The sequence below is a fragment of the Pecten maximus genome, chromosome 1, assembly GCF_902652985.1.
Source record: "Pecten maximus chromosome 1, xPecMax1.1, whole genome shotgun sequence".
Classification (NCBI taxonomy): Eukaryota; Metazoa; Mollusca; class Bivalvia; order Pectinida; family Pectinidae; genus Pecten; species Pecten maximus.
In genome coordinates, this window is record NC_047015.1 from 41,197,130 (window position 1) to 41,213,818 (window position 16,689).

The window sequence follows — 16,689 nt, forward strand, 5'->3', positions numbered from 1 at the left end:
ATCTATAAATAGTGATTTATAATATACTGTATAATTTTATTTAAACACAGATCTACAGAATTAACATAACGATACTGTATGTTTTATGCCTTGAGTATGACAAATCAAATTGCTAAAACGTGTTTCAATCCAAAAGATCACCTACCCCTGGGTTGGCTATGACTGTCTGTACAGTCAATCCGAGAGGTGCATTCTCTGAAAGAGTTCTTGTATAGCTAGGAGCAGAAAACTGCAGAGTGGGGTCCACTTGTACATAAACAGTGCCCAATACAGACGTACTGAGGGGTGGATTGCCATTGTCATTGGCGGTGATGGTCAACTGAAAAAACACAAATGAGATTAAACAAAATCTGATGAGGACACTATTTTTTTAAGACAATTACTGAGAAGGCCATTCTTTCTTTACTGTTAGTGAGATCCCATTTCTGTAACACTCAATCTCACTTGAGATTCAATAGTCTGTTCCAAATAAAAGAGTCTGTTCTATGTGATTCTTACCCTAAATGGACTGACACCAGTTCCCACAATGCTTTGTAACAGGCTGACTTCACCATTGGTGGGATTAACAAAGAAGTACTGTGTTGCTGTGGCATCTCCTGTTATTTCAAACTCAATCCTGTTGTTGGCATTCTACAAGAAACACAATGATAAATTGAAAATATTGTTCACAGATCTCATAGTAAAACACCTTCAAATGTTAGGTTTCTTATATAGATTTGTGAAGAATCACATTTTTGAATTTTTCATAAATCAAAATTATTAAAATGTATTAATTCAACACTCTAGAAAAATTACCTCTCTGCATTTTGTTAAAAAATTCATATTTACACTGAAGCAAACATTTTTAGAACATTAAGTCAACTTTCTTAAAAAAATACTAGTTGCTGTATTTTTATTGTGATATCTTAAAACAACAGACGTGTTAATGAAAAAATAAGCTTTCATTATTGGATAATAGACAAATACTCATATTATGATACTATGGTTAAAGGCTTCAATATTAGGGAAAAAAATGGTATTTAACATGATTTAAGCATTTGATTCAACATTTTGGTATTTCTCCCTTTCACTATTTAAATTATTTATCTGACAATAAACCAACTCCCAAATAAGTCTGTCCAAATAAGCCCACACCTCAATGAGCCCATGTTCCAATAAGCCCTTTCACTACGTACAGTATTTATCTGACAGTAAGCCCACACCTCAGTCCATGCCCCAATAAGCTCATTCCAAAATAAGCCCATCAACATAATTTACTGGCTAGTCAAATTATCAACAAATGAATTACTAATTTCATTGTCATGTAATAAGACCACACCCTGAATATGAATCAGATATTATGTGTTTTTCTTTGGGTTTACAGTAGTATTGTACAGCAGAGTGGACAGCAGAGACTGAGAAATGATGACTTACTGGTGGGTCAGCATCTGTGGCTGACACTGTGAAAAGGACTACACCAGTTCCTGTCGTTTCCAAAATGGAGACATTGTATGAAGGAAAATCAAATCTTGGACTTTCCAGGTTTCGGACCATGTTGACAGTAACCAAGGCTGTGGAAGTAAGTGGAGGGCTGCCGCCATCTTCAGCGTGCAATCTCAACTGTAACATAATGTCATACATACAATCTCAACTGTAACATAATGTCATACATACAATCTCAACTGTAACATAATGTCATACATACAACCTCAACTGTAACATAATGTCATACATACAACCTCAACTGTAACATAATGTCATACATACAACCTCAACTATAACATAATGTCATACATACAACCTCAACTGTAATATAATGTCATACATACAACCTCAACTGTAACATAATGTCATACATACCTCAACTGTAACATGTCATACATACAATCTCAACTGTAACATGTCATACATACAATCTCAACTGTAACATAATGTCATACATACAACCTTAACTGTAACATAATGTCATACATACAACCTCAACTGTAACATAATGTCATACATACAACCTCAACTGTAACATAATGTCATACATACAACCTCAACTGTAACATAATGTCATACATACAACCTCAACTGTAACATAATGTCATACATACAATCTCAACTGTAACATAATGTCTGCATACATACAATCTCAACTGTAACAATATGTCATACATACAATCTCAACTGTAACATAATGTCATACATACAACCTCAACTGTAACATAATGTCATACATACAATCTCAACTGTAACATAGTGATGTCATGCATGAATTATTTTTAATAAATGAGGAGTTCAGTCAATACATATACCACTATACATAACTACATATACCACTAAACATAAGTACATATACCACTATACATAACTACATATACCACTAAACATAAGTACATATACCACTATACATAACTACATATACCACTATACATAAGTACATATACCACTATACATATGAATAAGCATTTTCTTTACAAATAATATTCTATGTTTGGTACGATTGTCTATTTCTTGTAGACAGTGCTGTGACATAAATACCCTACTGGTCCTTTACCTGGTAGGTTTCTCCAGAGTCTGCCTGCAGGTTAGCTGCTGAAGTCACTCTAATGGTATTGCCATCGAGATTGAAAAGCGAGGTGGCAATGCCATCGCCTATAGTATTCACACTGACTGTATTAAATGGAGCCTGTTGAAAATATAAAACATTCATGAGATTTCCAGTAAGCAATGATGAGACGCAAATAAAGATGTCATAACTAGCATTAAGTGGATGGGACATAGGTTTCAGATCATTAATTAATTATTGGTTATAACATCAAGGCCTTATGATTACATAATCAATTGACTGATTGTCTAATTCCAAGATATTGAATATTGCATAAATTGAATTTAAAAACTTTGTATATGAATGAAATGTGTCAACAATTTAATGGCATCATTATCATGTATATCATGGAGTCTGTGAAAACAGGGACAAATATTTGTATACAGATGATTGGTTATAAAAACTTGCATTCAATTATTGCCTCAGTTGATGTTAAATGATTAATTACTCAATAGTGTCAAATCATCCTACCATCACTACTAGCCTTCATAAAATATTATGACACCTTTTTTCAAAAACTGTGGAAGAGCTCTAACTGCTATTAAAAGTAATTATTTCTGAAGTGTAGAGGACAAATGACAGCGATATCTGGCCAGAAACTCTTTGATCGGGTGGTGTAAATGTAGTTACCCTGGTATCGGTGTCAGTCACGAAAATACTGCCGAGGTTCTGGTTATCGACAGCATTCCTGTTAACATTGACGATGTAGTTTGGATTGCTGAATGTCGGTGCATTAAGATTGCGGTGTACCGTCACTGTCACCGTGGCACTGTTAGTGGCTGCTTTTGATGGCATTCCAAGATCAGCTGCAGTTACGATGACCTTCAATAAAAACCAAACGAAGCATTAACTGCATAAGTAGAAGATAGCTTTAGATCTATTTTCTAAAAAAAAGTACTAAAATATTCGACTTGGTAACAAATTTTGTCCACTATAATCAATACTTACAGTATAAGTGGTATCTTTATCTGTGTCTGCCCGAAGATCTTTTTTCAAGTAAATAATGCCGGAGCTCTCATCCACCATGAAGTATTCGAGTCCTTTAGTATTGCCCACCACAGAGTACCGGATATTGTTGTTTGGAGGCTGCAGCAGAAATCAACAATTCAATTGCATTTATTTTAATATACCGAGACCCTATCCAAATCAAAACTAGACAACTTTGGTGTCAATGTGCTCTCGACACGACTTTTCAGTGAAATGAAATTATAAACTGACCCTTAAGCTGACCCCGACAGAAAAAAAATATCATCCCAGAACTATTTTGACTGAATTGTAAGCATTTTAAAACATCATAATATCCATTTAAAATAAGATTTTTGGTGATTCTACAGGCAATCAGGCAATGCCATTGCAATTCTTTAAAAGTACAAGCAAACTAAATATTTTTTTTGTATTTTAATGTCAACAACCTGCTGAGTTTGTTCAAACTTTGGAAAAATGAAATCTGTCCTAATTAGTTGTGTCAGCAGCCAAATTTCAGAGCAATTTTCAATTAAATGAACCAGGACATGACTAGCCCACCCGAAGCAGATGAAAACTCACCACAGTATCAGTATCAGAAGCCACCACTTGCTGGATACTGTTAGCTAGAGGTTCCGTCTCCAAGATCTCTGCACTATAGCCAGTGATAGCGAAGAATGGTGCCCCAAGGTTACGTGTGATATTAACATACAGGATTTCGGTGTCTGTCTTCGGAGGAGAGCCCCCATCACTTGCCACCAAACGAATCTGTAATATAACAACAGAATTACTGACAATATTTCCATTGAAATGTAGAAAGAAAACAAGACCTAAATGAATCAGTTTAAACCGAGTCAATGAAACTCATCCAAATGGAATCACATAATACATTTAATGGTTTTGAGATATGGAATTTGATTCGAAGTATTCCTAGACTGTTATTAAAAATATAAAATCAACATATTTTAATTAAATTATGAACAGATTGACAAACTATGTGTGTTACAAAAGTAACAATTAAGAAGCTGTGTTGCTTTATAGAGATAGAGTATGGCTGACATGATTAACAATTAAAGTTATTAACATCAGAAAGGTTTTTTTTATCAAAAGTATGTTTGTAAATGGTCTGTAGATCAAATTTCCATTCTTATTTTTACATGGTTGGATAGTTATTCTATGTCCTACTATTAACTTAATTTTGAATTATGACATGGGTTGCCTCCCCTTGATCAGAAGTTAGCATTCGAGAATGCGGCCAACTCGCAAAGAGAAACAAATCCTAGGCCATGGTATGTGCATTTACACAACACATTTCTTCAGAAATCCAACATATTTCAATTGTCTGTTTGCTGATTGGATGATCGCTCACCTTAAGGTACTCCTCTGGGAAGGTGGACAGATCACCAAACAGTGTGACCTGCCCTCCAGTAGGATTAACATTGAACAGTCCTGGTGCACGGTCATCTCCAATGATGCTGTAAGTTATTGTGTTGAACGGTGCCTGGAAAATAGAAATAATATCATGTTTATTCAGTCAATTAGATGAAAAAACCATTTTATCAAGATCCTTATACATGTATATCTTTAGGAAGCAATTACGTTCTGTACAAATTCTTACATTTAGATTTAAAATTGAATGAAAGCCGATACCAGATAATGGATGTAACACCACAGCATAAGCTCTCTTGCTCTTCAAGCAGGTGATCTCAAAAACATGTCATAAATTCTTTTGAACAAACTGGGTGGGGAATACTGGGCAATTCTACTAGAAGGGGAATTAACAATTGTATTGGAGATGGATAACTTTGCGTAATCATGACCTTTCAGAAATAACTAAATTTGTGCTTACGAAGGTATCAGCATCTGTGGCAGCTACTGTAAAGATGGTGGCTGGTGAGTTGATGTCAGCATCTACACGGATAGATGCGTCAGGTAAATTGGTGAAAACTGGTGAATGGTCATTCCTGATGATAGTTATGTTGAGTGGTACATTTATGGAGCTCAATGGAGGCTCGGCCATATCTTGGGCGAAAACAGAGTACTGAAAGAGACAACATCATAACCAACTTCATTTTCCCACAAACTTTTATCATGAGTTCAGTACACTGAAAATAGAAATGCAAACAAACAAAATATTGCATTCACCGTAAGATTTTGACTTCAGCTTTCACACTTATTTTTTTTTTACTTTTCAAATGCAGATTTCAAAAGCGATATTTTTCGTAACATCCTTACAAGGAAGGTATTCTGTGATTCCCCAAGAAGAGAACGTCTGACTGTCACCAATCCTGTCTGTGAGTTGAGAAGGAATCGCTCGGGGGCAGTGGTAAAGTAGTATCTGACAGTGTTATAGGGAGCCTGCAGTATAAAAACATCAAACATTATAGTTTTTATTTGCAACAACACAATTTAAACTCCAATAACATTTTAATTTCTGTAAAATTTTCATAGATTTTCAAAAATGTGAAAATTAAATCTTCACTTCCTGAACAAGAGATCCAAGGAGCCTGTTTTGTGGTGAAGTTGGACATTTCCTGAACAAAGGCCCAAAGGGTCTGTTTTACACTGAAGTTAGACACTTACTGAAAAATCTGAGTCAGAAGCCTGGATATTGATGACAGAGGTATCGACTGCTTGGCTCTCTAGGATGACCTGGGCATAGGACAACGAATTGAAGACTGGCCTATCGAAGTTTCGCTTGATAGTTACTGTGAAAAGCCTCACAGCCTCCTTCCTTGGGCTACCACCATCCCGCACGCGCACTCGCAACTGGTAACAGACAAAGGTTCTTATTCATATTCGCATAGAATTATACAAAACAAACGATTACTCAACATTAACTGGGACACTGATGAAATATGTATCATTTATATTTGGGAAAAAAATCCATTATTTTTGGTAATGTGTACATATTAAGCTTTCAGCAATTAAAATAATCTAAATAGTACGATAAAGATCATGACGCCATCTGTTAAATTACATGACATAATGAACTGCAGGTTTTGAAGATAATGAGTGTAATACAGGGCTAATACTCACCTAAAACATACCCAAAATCACTATTGTCTAGATCCATTGTTACCAACTGAACAAAACTCATTAATAGATTTTAGAATAGAAATCTGTGTATGTTTAAATCATAGGTAAAATATAGCTCGCTGTATATGTATCCACTTTCTGTTTTTTTCTTTAGCGAGTAATTGATTAAAGATAAGGTGAGTTTTGAACCCTCTACAAACCTGGTATTCTGAAGTGGGCAACAGTAACAGGGAATTCCTTAATGTAATAATCCCTGTTGATGGATCTATATTGAAGAATACAGGACCATTATCATCGCCAGTAAGGTCAAAAGTTAAAGTGTTGAATGGTGCCTGTAAATAAGGAAAGCAACATGCAATACATAATAATGGAAATAAAAAGAAAGAAGGTCTAAAAAAACAGTGATGGTAATACTAACACTAGAACCATCTACAAAACAGTGATGGTAATACTAACACTAGAACCATCTACAAAACAGTGATGGTTAATACTAACATTAGAACCATCTACAAAACAGTGATGGTAATACTAACATTAGAACCATCTACAAAACAGTGATGGTAATACTAACATTAGAACCATCTACAAAACAGTGATGGTAATACTAACACTAGAACCATCTACAAAATGGTGATGGTAATACTAACATTAGAACCATCTACAAAACAGTGATGGTAATACTAACATTAGAACCATCTACAAAACAGTGATGGTAATACTAACATTAGAACCATCTACAAAACAGTGATGGTAATACTAACATTAGAACCATCTACAAAACAGTGATGGTAATACTAACATTAGAACCATCTACAAAATGGTGATGGTAATACTAACACTAGAACCATCTACAAAATGGTGATGGTAATACTAACATTAGAACCATCTACAAAATGGTGATGGTAATACTAACATCAGAACCATCTACAAAACAGTGATGGTAATACTAACATTAGAACCATCTACAAAACAGTGAATGAAAGAACTAGCCTTTGATGGTTGATGTCACTCTGCTCACAACTATATCTTAACAGGTGAGACAAAAAATCTATACATTAAAACTTACGTAAGTCTCTTTACACAGTTCTATACAGGTTAACTGAGATTTTATCAATTTTTATTATATCTCAATGGTTTTGTTAAAATGTTGGTAAGCAAATGTACGACTACGATCATTGAATTGGTACAAGTCTGAAGAGATAAAATATCTACCACTGTATCTGCATCTGTTGCCTCGACATCAAACACCTGTGAACTGATCGACGCATTTTGAAAGATTTCACGCGTAACCACGGTGTTGGTGATGATAGGTGGGTTGAGGTTCCGGTTGACCTGTACCACAACAGTGGCTGGGGTACTGGCAGGCAGGGAGGTAGGAGTACCAAGGTCATTGGCGGTCACTTGGAACTGGAAACAACAACAATGATTTGTCAAAAACTCGAAAATGTAAGACATAAATGTCCAAGCTGCCACTTAACACAACGACACACAGTTTGGTGAGGATCGAATCAGCAGTTCCTGAGATTAGCTAGTTACATTGCATCGGGGCAGGAAGGGACAAACAGACATGGGTAACATTATATATAAAATGCCTTCCTATTTCATGGTGGGGGCATAAAAACAAAAAAGGAAAACAAAGATCAAATTTCAGTTTTGTTATTTAGAAATGATAAGATAGATTTAAACAGAGGATGAAGATTTGCCATACCGTGTACTGAGTCAACAAGCCTGTGTCTAATGTAACAGACTTTCTTAGAGCAATGCCACCAGTGACACTGTCCACCATGAAGTATTCCCGTCCGAGAGCACTGCCAGCTGCCTGGCTCATGAAGTACCTTACAGTATTGTGAGGGGCCTGTAAAGAAAATGGTCGACATCAGAGGGAGATAACTGTATAGTATAATGAGGCGAGTTATTAACACTATAAATGTACTTGCCATGGGCAGTTTGATGCATTCAAATTTATCAGAATTGTATAATAATTAATTTTCACAACCATATTAATATTTCTATATGTAATAGAAAACTACACAAATGCTGATTACAATATTTATCCATAAATAAAACCCTTCTTCACTTTAACAGAATCATCAAATTCAAAATAGATGCTAAAAAAGGTTCACAAATAAGCCTTCCCTGAACTTTAATACTAAACTCTTCAACTTGGAAGTGGGCTTAATTGATGATAGATACAGTACGAACATGTCTACTTCTGAAATACCTGTTTAAGAATATAAACATCATTTCCTATTAAAAAACAATATTGAATACAGAAACGTACTCACAAGTGCCCTGATTGAATATCCCTCACCCAACAAAATACGTAATTTTATGTCAAGACATTTGAACCAATGCATAGAAGAGAATCAAAAATACATACACGAATGTCTGCATCTGTTGCATTCACGAAGATGAAATCTGTACCGATGGATTGAGTTTCCAGAATGGTTTCAGTATATGATGTTGGACTGAAGACTGGAGCAAACAAGTTCCTGGTGACTGTGATAGCTATGATGGTAGTGGCCGATAAAGCAGGAGAGCCGCCGTCTTTCGCTTCAACACGTAACTGTAATACACCAAACATCCCCATTGTGACACATCAGAAGTAGCTGTCCTACATTCTAAATTTACAGTGAAATTTGGTTATAACAAATTCCATAGAACCAGAGTAAATAGTTTATGTCAGAAATTCTTTACATGGTTTTAGGTTTAGTCATATTATGAATTTTAATTTACCATTTGATTTCTCTTAAGAAAGTTTTTCTGTAGAAAGAAGTGTGATTTAAAGGACTATGAAGGACATCTCTCACAAAAACAGTAACGATAAGGACCAAGACTGTATAATAAAAACTGCTGTTCCACTCAACAATAAAACTGTCGGTAATTAATTAGTTATCTTCATTTCAATTGAATAGAATCTATAGTATAAGACAGCAGCGATGAAGGAAAATTAGTAAAATGTCATATTTTAATTGCCTTTCTATGCTGATTAAAATGTTGTATTTGCTTGCAAAGCTCTTTCATTCATTTTGACTATAAGAACTATTTAGTATTAGACATTTCAATGCTAAATATTTCCCAAAACATGAAAAAGCCCTCTCTTTTCCATCCTAATTATGTCATTATTTTGCTATTAAATGTAATTTCTGATTTCCAGAGTGTTTGTGAGCTACAGCTGATGAAGATGGTGACTTACATTATACATAGTATTAGTATCCAGCCGCAGGTTCTGTTTTACAACAACATTAGCTGAACTGGAACCTGTAGAGACAATGTCGAAATAGGTGGGGGCAAGGTCATCTCCAATGACAGCCAAGGTCACAGTGTTGAACGGAGCCTGAGGAGAAAAATACATCCCAATCAAACCACAGTGTCAATTATCAATGATGAAAATGTAAGTCAGGGTTAATTAATAGCTATCAATATAAATATCATTACTGCTTTGAATCAGGCGGCACTCTTATCCATATCCTGAAGAGATCAATATTCAATATTTTCAAATTTTCTATAGGAAAGCACAGAAAAATTTAAAGTAAAATGTTGATGATTCATCAGATGGGGCGAGGAATGTTGTATCAACATTACTTCATAACACCTGTCCTATGTACCCACATCTCTAAGATCTCTACATAACACCTGTCCTATGTACCCACATCACTAAGATCTCTACATAACACCTGTCCTATGTACCCACATCTCTAAGATCTCTACATAACACCTGTCCTATGTACCCACATCTCTAAGATCTCTACATAACACCTGTCCTATGTACCCACATCACTAAGATCTCTACATAATACCTCTCTTATGTACCCACATCTCTAAGATCTCTACATAACACCTGTCCTATGTACCCACATCTCTAAGATCTCTACATAACACCTGTTTTATGTACCCACATCTCTAAGATCTCTACATAACACCTGTTTTATGTACCCACATCACTAAGATCTCTACATAACACCGGTCCTATATACCCACATCACTAAGATTTCTACATAACACCGGTCCTATATACCCACATCTCCAAGATCTCTACATAACACCTGTCCTATGTACTCACATCACTAAGATCTTTCCTCCCTCACATCTACTTACATCTGTATCACTGTCTCCAAAAGCGATGGGAAGAATATTGTCATTGACAGTGCGACTCTCCGAAATGGTCACAGCGTAATTCGTTGAACCAAAGAATGGGGTGTTCCTGTTTCTGTACACGTTGATGATAACAGTGGTGAAAGTTGGTGATGTTTTTGAGACTGTTCCCATGTCATAAACAGAAACGCTCATCTACAACCCAAAAGAAAATATTTAAAATATACAATTTTTTTAAAACACACAAAAAATAATTAAATAGACAATTTTACAATTTATGTTAGAATTTGTATTGCTTAAATACAATTAAGAAACATAACTTACAACTACATTTAAATCTTCAAACACTTGAAAATATTTTCAACATCAAAATATGCTGCTCATGTATAAGTAATACATGATAGTCAATAAGGAGATTTTTGGGTAACAGTATCAGCTACTTTTGTATATACTTATTGTGAGCGAGTTCTCTACCGTAAATTGCTGAGTCTCTGTTGAATCCAGTACAAGGGACTTCTTAACAAAAATGTATCCGTTCACAACATCAATATCAAAGAATTCTCGTGTTGCAGCTGAGGCAGTCATGTTGTATCGGATTACATTGTTAGGAGCCTGAAAGCAGAAAAAAAACATTTTCCTCAAAAAAAGAGTCAAAATATTTGTCATGTAATGCCAGTAGGCAAACTATACGATATAAAACATTCAAAAATACCTTCTACGGGGTATCTGACAAAATATTTTCCAAAAAACATCAAAACTGGGGGCTATAAAATACTTGTCATATCAAAGTCAACTTTCTGTGTTTACCTGGTATACTATCAGATGCCGACAATGCTGTTCATATCCAAAATATGGTAGATTTACCTATGTATGACAAACTCGGTGTTCATATCCGAAATATAATAGATTTACCTATGTATACAAACTCGCTGTTCATATCCGAAATATGGTAGATTTACCTATGTATGACAAACTCGCTGTTCATATCCGAAATATGGTAGATTTACCTATGTATGACAAACTCGCTGTTCATATCCAAAATATGGTAGATTTACCTATGTATGACAAACTCGCTGTTCATATCCAAAATATGGTAGATTTACCTATGTATACAAACTCGCTGTTCATATCTGAAATATGGTAGATTTACCTATGTATGACAAACTCGCTGTTCATATCCAAAATATAATAGATTTACCTATGTATGACAAACTCGCTGTTCATATCCAAAATATGGTAGATTTACCTATGTATGACAAACTCACTGTTCAAGACACTACATGTCAACAGTGAGAGCTAAAAACAATACAGAGGGTGACAGTGAACTTATATATCATAATAAGATAGAGGAAAACCAGCGGGCAATGTACCGGAGCAGGTTATCTGCAGACTTTAGATTATAAAACGGTTCACCTTGTGCGGACAATTTAATGAAGCAGGTAATACACAGGAAATTAGGTTTAAGTTCGAAATGAAATGAGAAAACTGCTCAAGGAAACATTTATATTACCTCTACCGCCTACCCATTTGAGTTTTTTTGCTGAATCCTGTTAAACATATGCTCAAAGGACATGCACAACAACAGCCAGCTAATGTATACCATAATCCCGTAACTGTTGAAGCCAAATCTAATGATGAATATATACAGGCATTGTAAGGAATGAACATATTAAGAGTTTCCTTATTTCAAATTAAGAAAAGACTTTGAATATTTTTCAAAATTATAATAAATTTGCTTAAGTCATTTTTTATTGGTAATGTTACAATTTGTCAATACACATAATCCTACTTTGTATAATGAACTAAAAATTATTCAAATTTCTGTGAACTAATATCAGTATGTTCATAGAATAAGCCGAATTAAGGAGACTAATAGGTAGAATGATCCATTGGGGTTACCTGATTGTCCAGATCCTGAGCTGGTACCGTTACAATGGGAACACCTAAAGCTTGTGTCGCTGGGATACGTTCAGTGATGCTTGACTGTGTCATAGTTGGAGCAAATAAGTTGCGCTCAATGGATAAGGTTAAAGTTGTAGTGTTTTCTTTGGAAGGACTTCCATTATCATAAGCCCTCACACGAACCTAAGATTAAACAAAAAATATTGCGTTAAATCTTATAACATACAGGTAAATAGTTAATCCATGTAGAGAAGATTTAATTACAATAGACTGATAGGATTTATATGCAATGTCTGGTGACAGGTAACATAGCTTGACAGGGTTTTGATACATCTAGTGAGAGGTACCATAGGTAGATAGGATTTAGATACAACACTTGGTGACAGGCAACGAAGATAGATAGGATTTAGTTACAACACCTGGTGACAGGTAACAAAGGTAGATAGGATTTAGATACAACACTTGGTGGTAGGTAACAAAGGTAGATAGGATTTAGATACAACACCTGGTGATAGGTAACCTAGGTTGATAGCATTAAGACACAATTCCTGGTTGCAGGTAACAAATTTAAAGGTGGATAGGTTTTAGATACAACACTTGGTGACAGGTAACAAAGGTAGATAGGATTTAGATACAACACTTGGTGGTAGGTAACAAAGGTAGATAGGATTTAGATACAACACTTGGTGGTAGGTATCAAAGGTAGATAGGATTTAGATACAACACTTGGTGACAAGTAACAAAGGTAGATAGGATTTAGATACAACACTTGGTGGTAGGTATCAAAGGTAGATAGGATTTAGATACAATACTTGGTGACAGGTAACAAAGGTAGATAGGATTCAGATACAACATTCCATGACAGGTAACAAAAGCTGATGATACTTACATAGAACACCTCTTCTGCACTACCTGAAAGTGGAGAATTGACTGTCACCACACCTGTCACTTCATCCACTGCAAAGTAAACAGGTGCACTTCCAAAACCAATCACTTCATAGCGTACGGCATTGTAAAAGCTATCAGCATCTAATGCCTGTACAGTGTACACCAGATCATTGACTCCAGCATTTTCCTGAACGATTTGATCATACGGTAAGTTTTGCCATTGGGGATAAAAGTCATTTCTGTTGACGTTGATAGTAATGGTCGCTGTATTGCCGCCAACCTTGGGTGGGCTGCCCCCATCCTGAACACTCACAAGAACCTAGATTTGAAAAAAAATGTTTATACATTAACAATGCATTTATATCAATACTTTTTTGGTTTCGTATAGCTTCTAGAAAAATCACAACATTTTCATCATATTGACATTGCAAAACATAGTACATTTTTGTATTACATATAAATAATTCAACATGACATGATATATCCAATTTCATTTAATTCACAGATAAGTCATTACATGAGTGACAGAGAGACCTCTAGTAATTCTGTTAAAATTTCAAACTTATCAAAACTTTCAAAGCTACTCACAGTATAGGTTGTGTCTCTGGCGGAGTCCTGCAGCAGTGAAGCTTTAATACGTATCTCTCCATTGTCAGGGTTGATAGCAAAATATTCCGGACCTTTACCTGTTCCCGTAATTGTATAGGTCACAGAATTATAGGGACTCTGGAAAATAAACCGTGTCAAAATTTAATATCCCGAAGATCCCTTCAATTTGACCTCACTTAAATTTGATTTAATTCCAAACAGGTCATTTCTAGTAACGGTATATGCACTGTTGAACAAGGTCGATTTAAGTTTGATTGGGAGACCATACTACAGGTATTTTGAAGTACATGTACTACAAACTATATTCCCAAACTTTAGGTACACTGTAGTACCAATAACTGAGGTCCCAAACTTAAGGTACATTGTAGTACTACAAACTAAGGTCCCAAACTTTAGGTACATTGTAGTACTACAAACTAAGGTCCCAAACTTTAGGTACATTGTAGTACTACAAACTAAAGTCCCAAACTTTAGGTACACTGTAGTACTACAAACTAAAGTCCCAAACTTTAGGTACATTGGAAGAATACAAACTTAGTCCCGAAGTTAAGGTTTATCAAACTATTACTAAATGCATTTTCACATTTATTTCAGAACCTTGTAAACAATAAAGCACAATAAACTTGCCACAATTTATTGACAGATGGATGATCCGCCATAATAAGTCTACATGGAGTGAATACGGGCATATCAAATGTATTCACCATGTACTGGACATAGAAATTTAAAACCTACCGTGTTATCGCTGTCAATGGCATCTACATCATACACTAGTGTCTCAAATCCTATGGTCTCCACAATGGCAGCCGTCGCCTGGTACAATGCACCAACTCCAGGTGTAACAATTATTGGCGTATTTAGATTCCTGTCAACGTTCAGTGTCAAGGTACTGTAAGCTACCCGGCTAGGCACTCCCTGGTCAAACGCTATGACTGACAGCTGTGAATGATACACAAGAATCATATATAGGATATTCTCATCAATTTTTACTTCCACTCCTAAAATACACAAAACCAATTACAAATATGACGATAAAACCTTATTCTGTAGAAAGCCATTATTGCAGATATTATTCCATTAAAACAATATATAATTAAAATATAAGAACTCTCACAATCATTCATACAAAATGTGTTTGGAAAATATTTCCAGTCTGCCCTATGAAATAACCAATTAGTCAATTATAAACAGATGTTTAATCTGTAATAAAAAAATTAAAAAATTCTCAAAGCTAAATATTTCATACTAAATCTGGTCTAGTTACTATGTTGATATAAACATGAAAGATTTCCTGAAAATAATTTTTCATAGACCAATATAGCTACTTACAGTGTAGGTTTCATAGACCAATATAGCTACTTACAGTGTAGGTTTCATAGACCAATATAGCTACTTACAGTGTAGGTTTCATAGACCAATATAGCTACTTACAGTGTAGGTTTCATAGACCAATATAGCTACTTACAGCGTAGGTTTCATAGACCAATATAGCTACTTACAGCGGAGGTTTCATAGACCAATATAGCTACTTACAGTGTAGGTTTCCTTGACCAATATAGCTACTTACAGCGTAGGTTTCATAGACCAATATAGCTACTTACAGCGTAGGTTTCATAGACCAATATAGCTACTTACAGTGTAGGTTTCATAGACCAATATAGCTACTTACAGTGTAGGTTTCATAGACCAATATAGCTACTTACAGCGTAGGTTTCATAGACCAATATAGCTACTTACAGCGTAGGTTTCATAGACCAATATAGCTACTTACAGCGTAGGTTTCATAGACCAATATAGCTACTTACAGTGTAGGAAGCCACCGTGAGACTCTGTAGAGACTGGGAGAGGGTGATTTCTCCAGTATTACTGTTAATGGTGAACACATTCCCTGTGTTACCTGACACAATTCCATATCGGACAATATTGAAAGGAGACTGTTAAATAGACAAAAACAAGTATTAGTCATTTCCAAACTACACCCAATAATTACAACTAGTTTATCATGTCAGCATACATACAGAAAATGTTCCACAATCTATGGAACTGTTATGTCATTTTGGACAACCTTCCTAAGGTGTAAAATTTTATTTTAAAAACAAAAAAGACAAATCCACAGCATTATATTGAATCCTTTTCAAATGTGAGTGACAAGAAAATGCTTCATAACACGTTATTATATATGTCAGTGAAAACTATTCTGAAAAACTCAAAGAGGGATTTTTTTTTTTTAATTGTTTATTTTTATTTGTTTTTATTACCTATTGTCAAAGAGTCAGATTTCTTCATAAAATCTTTTTAGTCAATGCATCTGAGATATTTGTTTTAGTTATGAAAACGATGATTACTCACATATAAATCGCTATCTGTAGCGGAAGCATTAAACACATTAGAACCAGCTAGGGCAGTCCTTGCAACAGACTGTACAGATGGTAGGTTTGTAAAAACTGGATCTAAATCATTTCGCCGGACTGTGATTGAAACCGTTCCTGTTTGTTGTGATATCAACGAAGAATCACGCAAAATCACACGCATCTGTATAAAAAAAAATGCAAAGTGTGAAAATCTTCAATTTTGGAAGTAAGTAAATTGTGACACAATATATCGATACACAAATGAAAGGA

General features: G+C 35.1%; 1 protein-coding gene across 1 annotated transcript in view; it reads right to left on the bottom strand.

Annotated features, from left to right (window-relative positions):
• LOC117333914 overlaps positions 1-16,689 on the bottom strand; it is a 132,688-nt gene that overhangs the window by 88,220 nt on the left and 27,779 nt on the right. The window contains exons 36-59 of the mRNA XM_033893334.1: positions 16,418-16,600; positions 15,874-16,002; positions 14,804-15,007; positions 14,048-14,185; positions 13,461-13,778; positions 12,569-12,754; positions 11,144-11,281; positions 10,673-10,864; positions 9,771-9,911; positions 8,955-9,140; positions 8,283-8,429; positions 7,787-7,981; positions 6,775-6,906; positions 6,119-6,304; positions 5,771-5,893; positions 5,385-5,576; positions 4,905-5,036; positions 4,118-4,303; positions 3,521-3,658; positions 3,203-3,394; positions 2,522-2,653; positions 1,414-1,599; positions 499-630; positions 146-319 (exon numbers count right to left, since the gene is read on the bottom strand). Coding sequence (XP_033749225.1) covers positions 146-319; positions 499-630; positions 1,414-1,599; positions 2,522-2,653; positions 3,203-3,394; positions 3,521-3,658; positions 4,118-4,303; positions 4,905-5,036; positions 5,385-5,576; positions 5,771-5,893; positions 6,119-6,304; positions 6,775-6,906; positions 7,787-7,981; positions 8,283-8,429; positions 8,955-9,140; positions 9,771-9,911; positions 10,673-10,864; positions 11,144-11,281; positions 12,569-12,754; positions 13,461-13,778; positions 14,048-14,185; positions 14,804-15,007; positions 15,874-16,002; positions 16,418-16,600 — 4,062 coding nt within the window. The remainder of the gene's footprint in view (positions 1-145; positions 320-498; positions 631-1,413; positions 1,600-2,521; positions 2,654-3,202; positions 3,395-3,520; positions 3,659-4,117; positions 4,304-4,904; positions 5,037-5,384; positions 5,577-5,770; positions 5,894-6,118; positions 6,305-6,774; positions 6,907-7,786; positions 7,982-8,282; positions 8,430-8,954; positions 9,141-9,770; positions 9,912-10,672; positions 10,865-11,143; positions 11,282-12,568; positions 12,755-13,460; positions 13,779-14,047; positions 14,186-14,803; positions 15,008-15,873; positions 16,003-16,417; positions 16,601-16,689) is intronic.